The following is a 7,155-nucleotide window of genomic DNA, read 5'->3' as shown; positions in this document are numbered from 1 at the left end:
TATTTAAATGCAGAATATCAACCTGCCTAGCCTTTAACCCTTTGATGCATAATGGTCACTACAGTGGAGAGGTACTCAAAATTGTTATTTATTTATTTTTGCTATTAAGCACAGCTGTTGAAGACTTTATTGCATGTGAGCCCCTCCATTTGGGCTTCAGCATGTCAAGCCACCATATTTCATGTTCAGAATGCACGCTGTCCACTGAGCTGGACATGTAATAAATTATATGTAAATTAACAAAATGTTACAAAAATTATTTGTTGAAATTTGTTTCATTCACACCTAAAGATGAATGAAAAAAATTGTTTAAAAATCATGGTTGAAGATTTCATAATTCATGCATCAAAGGGTTAATGATTAATCAGAAGATTCTAGGATTCGTTATTCATTAGGGGGTTGTATGCACTTCGTTTTGATTGAAGAAACAGTCAGGTTTATAAAAGTAAGAATTTATTTTACAAACAATTCAAAACTTGACAAATTGTTTAACTATTATTTACTGTGAGTGGAAGGCAACTAAAGGTGTCTGGAACCTATGTGTAAATATAATGGAGTCAGAACGTCCGTATCTCAGAGAGCTGAGTTCTGGATTTAAAAGAATTTGGTTTGTGTTAAGCTGTGAGCAGATTATTAGCAAACCCACATCCAGACGCAATCTCACTGTGTTCTACGTACCCAAGAGGAGACGCCCTTTTGGTTCCGAGATGTATGTGTGTGTGTGTGTGTGTGTGTGTGTGTGGGGGGGGGGGGGGGGGGGGGGGTCAGAGACCCCGGCACCAAAGTCCGTAGACTAACTTCCGGTGCGACCAGGTCAGTCCAGGGTCATCTTCCAGGTAACGACAGTTGGACTAGTTTCAGGAATAACTCTTATGGAGCTGTAATAATATCAGCTTTGTACTGCAGGAAACTATCTAGTTGTATCAGCTTCGCAGGTGTGAAAAAGGTCTTAAAAGGTTTTGACGATGTGTCAAAATCTTTGATGGTTAAAGAGGTTTTGCTCAGATGGCCGGTCTGAAGCTTTACTCTAGAACTCTCGAACTGAACGAACGAACGAACTGAAGGAAAAACCAGAGTAATCTAGTTTTAATATATTGATGTTATGAATAGGCAGCCAACCAAAAGTTGACAAGTTTGAGGAATATTGCCAAGAATCTCAGAGACACACCCTCTTTGAGTCCGACGCTCTGAACTGGGCAAAAGGTTAACCGTGTGTCATGCGTTCAACTTGTTGTACTTTGTCCTTGTGTGAGTGCAAATGGTGATGACCTCGTCAAGTAAACATGCTAAACATGTATCATTAAACACAGATTAATGAAACATTTCACTGCTTTATAATTATTATAAGTAGCAATAAACAAATGTTTATTTAATGATTACCTTTAATTTTAAAAATCTTCTTTTTCCTCTGTTCCTCTGTGGATCGAGGAGTTTATATAAAAGAGTTCCTCTGTAAAGGGACCCTGGTAGGAGAGAATGTTATTGTTATGATTTTATTATCTCTGTCAGGGCGTCAGGCTTTCAGTCTCCTGTGAGGTAAAATATTGTAGGTTGTGTCATAGCCAGGGTAAGTTGACCTGGCTGTAGATCTGACCTGTGGGTCTCAAAATCAGGCCATTTCGTGACGTTACATAAGAAAGCAATGTTTTAATGATAAGGTAAAGCTGCTAAAAGAGTGAAATTATATTATGATTTATATGGTATGAAATGGTCTTTTATGATGTGGTTAGCAGAGTTTGCCTTGAAGTGACTAAAAACAAATGCAGTGAAGACAAACTCATCATTTTGCCTCTGTCATTTACAGAAAACACGAGATTTGAGGCATGCAATCTGTCAGAACACAAAAAAAGCCACCAGAGCTGCTGTGCTGCATTGTTTTCCCCATCTGTGTGGCTGTCTCTGACCTGCAATAACATTAATTTACTCTTGTGTGAAGTTGCACGCATTAAATCAGCTTAAAGGCACCCAGAAAGGTGGAATCTCCATCCAGGGAAATGTTGGCTGTAGCCCGGGGGATCAGAAGCTCCAGGTGATCTCCAACGTCTAGCTTCACAACACCTGAAGGATTAAAATTTTCAATAAAAAGTTCAAATTAATTCTTTTAGCTTCTGTTTTTCTACAGATGATAAAAAAGATGCTCTCCATTAAGCTTAGTGCTGAAACCAGTAAGACACCCGCCTCCTGTGTAGCACGTGTTGTAAGAGTCTTCAGGGCTCATGCTCTGGATGCAGCGGAAAAGATGCACGTCTGGATCCTCGTTTCCCACAATGGAATGCTTCCATCGGATCACTACGTGGCCCATTGTAAAGGTCTTGTCAGTGTAAAAAACCTGCAGGAATCAGAATTACTGGAAAACACCATGGTACAGGATTTTCTATCATGTCAATTGTGCATGCACAATGCATGCTAAATGCTTTAGATCTGACCTTTTCAAGGTCAAAAAGCAAATTGATACTTGGAGTCAGCACATCCCTTTTTTCCATCAAAATGTGAGAAGGAAAAAAATAATCTGGATGTTTGCTAAAGGAGCAGCAGCATCCCCTAGTGGAAAAGCAATGCAATGACAGGAAACCAGCCCACCTGACTGTAGACAAAGTAGAGGCCCTCCTCTCGGACAACAATCCGGTCTCCATCGGCCTCCAGGGCGGACCCTCTCCTCAGTCCTGCCTGCCAAGGAATCCCAATGAATGGGCCTGAGGGAAGTTCTGATCAGAGGTGAAGGATTTTATTAGAAAGCAAAAACTAACAAGTCACTGCAACTTTAGATCTCAACGCCATGTTTACCATTGGGTATGAATAATAATCACACATATGCAAAAAAGCATAAAGCTAGATTAAAGTCGGACACTCTGTACCTTTACTGAAGGGTTTTCTGCTGCTGTTTGCCAGCAGCTGCAGGCAGGACTGAGAAACTGTAAACACACATAAATGCATGTTTTTCTTCAGGGATCCTTTATCAGGTAAAAGTGAAAACAACGTTGGACCATTTGAAGGATATTTAAGTCCTGCAGACATGGCTGTGCTCGGGAACCCTTTGGGGGTTTAACCCCCCAATCTATCTCTCAAAGCTGACTGTCAACCTGGGAGGCATCGGGTCCCGTTTTAAAGTCTTTGGCATGACCTGACCGGGATTTGAACCCCGATCTCCCAGTCTCAGGGCAGACATACCACTAGGCCACTGAGCTGGTCATGTGAAAAATAAAAAGCAAGTTAAATATTGTCACAATCATACAAATTCAATACTAAGGGATGATTAGTGAACTTACTGCAAAACCTAGAAGTTACTCATTATTGGTCATTAGCTTAATGTATCAAGCTGACTGTTTTAGAGAACCTCTCCTTTAGTCCATGTTGCTTGGTACTTTAAAGCAATGATGTCATTTATATACAACATTTTCTCGATCCACTTCATACTTAAACGTGTTGTGAGACTGCTTGAATGTGAAAATAAGTAAAACGTTACACACGGGCCTTACCTAACATCTCTGATCTTGACGTCTCTCTCCTTTTCCTTATTTGAGTAGATGCATGAGGAGGTTGTTGCAGATCCTCTTGGATGTTTCTCTTGCTCTTGATAAGTTCAGCCTGTGCGGACACATAATCCTAAAAACCAGCCTAAATGTCTAATTCTCCTCTATCTTTTTGTCTCTGGTGATGGTTGTTCACTCACCTGACCTCTGCGCCCGGCGTCTGGTCCCTCTTCCCTCCTGCGACTCATGTCTGATTTGAGAGCCTCCACTTCAGCTCTAAGAGCCACAAACTGGTACAGGGACAAAGCAGACAGAGACGAGGAGGTGACAGCAGCTAGTGTCAGCAGGAGAACAGGCCAGGATAACCTCTTTTCACCTGATCCGTGCTCAGATCCCGGCTCCGTGTCTGCTAGAAATGCCATAGCAGTGGAACATTAAACCCTGAAAAAGCTCACACTGGCAGCATTAGTTCTTCTCATGTTCCAACTCCTAAACCGCTTATCTTCTGCCTGAGTTGGGTTAGGAATGGTGGAGGGATAGTTTAATCATTAAGTTTCCCTGAAGCTTAACTCCTGTCTTTAAGCAAGAAGAACTTCCTTAACTCTAGTTTTTGTCACTCAGTTGCTCAGAGGTTAAGTCTGGGAGAGTGCGCAGCACAAATGAAGATGAAAAAAATTGCTAAACAGCTTCCCCTCCACTGTTCCTCTGAGCAAACCACACAAACGGCTTCCTGTCTGACCAGCAGCTCTGCAAAGTCTCTCTAATCATTGATTTCATTTGTTTCTCCACCTGAAAACAGTTCCCGACTTCAGCATGGAAAGGTGTTTCGATCTGATGAGAGGTGGCCAGCTTGTCAGTGGATGGCATGAATTTAAAACTTTGAGGAAAAATGTGAATAATGACAAGAACCAAAAGAAGGAAGTGCAAAACTTGCTTCACCATCAAGTAACACCACAAGGCGACAAGGAAGACTAATTCCGAAAATAAAAAATGTGAAGTGATGTGTGGTCACATAGATATATAACTTGATTTCCAGAGCTGTTTTTCAACAAATGTTGATTCTGACGTGCCTTTTTTTGTTTCGTAATACAGTTTAGAAGCACAATGCTTCCCTGTGTACAAAGTGTCGCCGGACTCTTGGATTTGGAAAATGCAAGTTGTTATATTTTCAACCGCAGCAATGCATCCATATGAGAGGTGTCCATCAAAGTGAGGAGCAGTCACAGCTCAATGTCAACCACCATCAGAGAATCATTAATCGGTTTACAAAAGACGAACATAAATAAATAAATAATAAATAAATAAATACCAAAACAGCAAATATTTGAAATGCTTGGCCTTTGATTGTTTTAGGTTTTACTTTAGAACAGGACCCTCAGCTGCTGGACGACTGCTCATCCCAGTCAGTCTCCCTTCCTCGAGGGGTTCCTCAAGGTTCCATCCTCGGTCCACTTTTCTCTCTCTAGATTCTGCTTTTTGGAACTATATTTAAACAATATCTCGTATCTTATCATTTCTATGCAGATAACTAATCTATTATTCTTTTAAGCCCACTGACTCCACTAAATCTCTCTTTGATTGTCTTTGTGATATCGAGGGCTGGCTGGCAGCTAATTCCCTCCATCTAAATCATTCGGATCATTTTTAGTCCCAACAATGTTATAATGATCCAGTCACCTGACCTCCAATCTCTTTCCCCCCTTTTCTCTTCTATCGTTACCAACCTAGGAGTAAATTATTGACCCGGTCCTGAAGATGTTACGTCCTGCTTTAACCATCTTGGGCAAATTTCCAAATCAAAGCAAAAATCAAGTTCATCTTCTGGAATCAGTAATCAACTTTAAAATTCTTCTGTTTCCCTATCTGGTTGAGCAGCTTCATCTCCACCTCCCTCCTCGTGCTACTCAGTCTGCTGATCAGCTCTCTCTCTCACCATCCCTAAGGCACATCATAAAACTATGAAACTCACTAGCCCTTCACGTTAGGCAAGTGCCCTCTATTGCCATTTTTAAATCACACAAGCTCTATTTCTTCCTGGTTTTTCACACATAAACTTGGCTTCATCATTCACTCACATTTTGCCATCCTTCCTTCCATCTCTGATATTCAAATTTGAATATGTATGCTAATACACTTTGGTACCTTAGCTGTTTGTTTTTAATGTCACGCTTTGTGTGCTTATTTCTGCTTGTGTTGTTTCAGCTTTAAAGAGTTGGATTTGGGGGGGGGGTTCAAATCACCAAATAGTTCCTGAGCACAGCCACTGCTGCAGCTCACCGCTCCCCAGGGTGATGATGAATGATGGGACTTTTTACTTATGTACAGCACTTTGGTTGGTTGTGATGTCGTATTAAAAGTGCTTTATGAATAAACTGGTACAGTTTGGCAAACATTTCAAAGAATATGTTAAATATGAGATATACTTATTTTGACAACTGTCATTAACACAAGCGGAGGAATGCTGTTGCCACTCAAGACAACCATCTCCTGCATCCAAAATGTAACCTGAACTGTTTTATTAAAGAAAAGCCATCACTTCTGTGCAGGGACATAGTTTTCTAGGTGTGAGGCTGTATCGGATTTTCAGAAAGACAGTGGAAACAAGTTATGTGGCGAGATACATTTCATTTGCAGCTTGCTATTCTAAAGTCACTAGAAAACGATGCAGCCGCAAACAAAAATCAAAGTTTTGATGACCCAAATCTACAAAGCTTGGGTCAAAGTTAAGACATTAGATGCCATCTAGTTGAAGATTTGGTACTTAAGGAGAATTTTACACTTTATTCTACATGAAATGATATTGCACTGCCTATATTTATCTCAAACAGGAAGTGCAAGGTACACAGACTATAGACTGATAAGATGCACAACTTTGCACACAGAATCTGGTGCAATAATTAACATTTTTACACAAATTTGAAAAGTATAAATTAAGTAAAAGCAGAAATGTGTATTATCTGCAGATTTTCTTAAAAACATTCTTGAAATGGTGAGCTTATGTAGACTTTATAGACTGGTTCTTCAAATTTTGAAAATGCCCTCAGGTGACCAGTTAGCCCCTAAATGTTGTTGTAAGAGCCTCCCTGCACCAAAGAGCAGCTCAGTATCTGCAAAACTACGGTTACCTTCTACATATAACAAACACATTCTAGTTTGATTAATGCATCCATTAGTTTATGAGGTACTTTGCTAACAAGGAGATAAAAATATTTATTGCTGGCAGGCATAAAGAAATCCTGAAGAAAAAGTAGGAAATGAGGTAATTTTTTTCATTCCACGAGTGAAAACCAAACTAAACATTATCTTAGATATTTTTGAAGCACAAATTCAAAACGAAAAATTGAATTACAGGAATTATTCTTTTTTAATTGAAAACGTCTTACCAGCTTTCCTGGACAGGAGCTTTTGGTTTTAAGGGTAGAAAAAAGGCTGGGCTGTAAAAAATTCAAACACAAAGTAAATCGAATGCATTCGTTTATTGCATGTTACATTACAGAAAATAGAAAGTGAAAATGTGTGTTTACTAAAGAAGTTGACAAGTGTTTTGAAATAGAAAAGAAACACGCTTGAAAATGGAAAACGTTTGATAAAAACTGCTCATTCAGATGTCTCTTTGGGCGGACAGCCCTTTAGTGGATCTCCAAAGAGGATTTACGCTTTAGTCATTAAAGACGTACACAAAGCT

At 39.9% G+C, this 7,155-nt stretch overlaps 1 protein-coding gene across 3 annotated transcripts; it reads right to left on the bottom strand.

Annotated features, from left to right (window-relative positions):
- Positions 1–436: 436 nt before the first annotated feature.
- tnfsf13b (TNF superfamily member 13b) lies at positions 437–4,193 on the bottom strand. 3 transcript variants are annotated; one of them, XM_070544463.1, is made up of 6 exons: positions 3,671–4,193; positions 3,477–3,603; positions 2,856–2,912; positions 2,581–2,705; positions 2,179–2,311; positions 437–2,058 (listed from the first exon to the last, which is right to left on the bottom strand). In XM_070544463.1, exons 1-6 carry the CDS (start codon positions 3,890–3,892, stop codon positions 1,946–1,948), a joined length of 777 nt encoding a protein of 258 aa, XP_070400564.1. In that variant the 5' UTR covers positions 3,893–4,193; the 3' UTR covers positions 437–1,945. The 3 variants fall into 3 exon arrangements, with proteins under 3 accessions (XP_070400564.1, XP_070400563.1, XP_015821745.1); XM_070544462.1 differs by having other exon boundaries at positions 2,179–2,329; positions 3,671–4,156; XM_015966259.3 differs by having other exon boundaries at positions 2,179–2,329; positions 3,477–3,585; positions 3,671–4,151.
- Between the last annotated feature and the right edge of the window lie 2,962 nt (positions 4,194–7,155).

Source organism: Nothobranchius furzeri, chromosome 14 (genome assembly GCF_043380555.1).
Source record: "Nothobranchius furzeri strain GRZ-AD chromosome 14, NfurGRZ-RIMD1, whole genome shotgun sequence".
NCBI classification, from domain to species: Eukaryota; Metazoa; Chordata; class Actinopteri; order Cyprinodontiformes; family Nothobranchiidae; genus Nothobranchius; species Nothobranchius furzeri.
Note: the sequence above shows the minus strand (reverse complement) of the source record. Positions and strands in the feature narration are given on the sequence as shown.

Excerpts from the sequence above, each read along its gene's own strand:
- tnfsf13b (XM_070544462.1), bottom strand. The coding sequence starts at position 3,892 with ATGGCATTTCTAGCAGACACGGAGCCGGGATCTGAGCACGGATCAGGT. Across the intron at positions 2,913-3,476 it reads GTCAAGATCAGAGATGTTAG|TTTCTCAGTCCTGCCTGCAG; the intron begins GTAAGGCCCGTG and ends GTGTGTTTACAG. Across the intron at positions 2,059-2,178 it reads CAACACGTGCTACACAGGAG|GTGTTGTGAAGCTAGACGTT; the intron begins GCGGGTGTCTTA and ends TTAATCCTTCAG.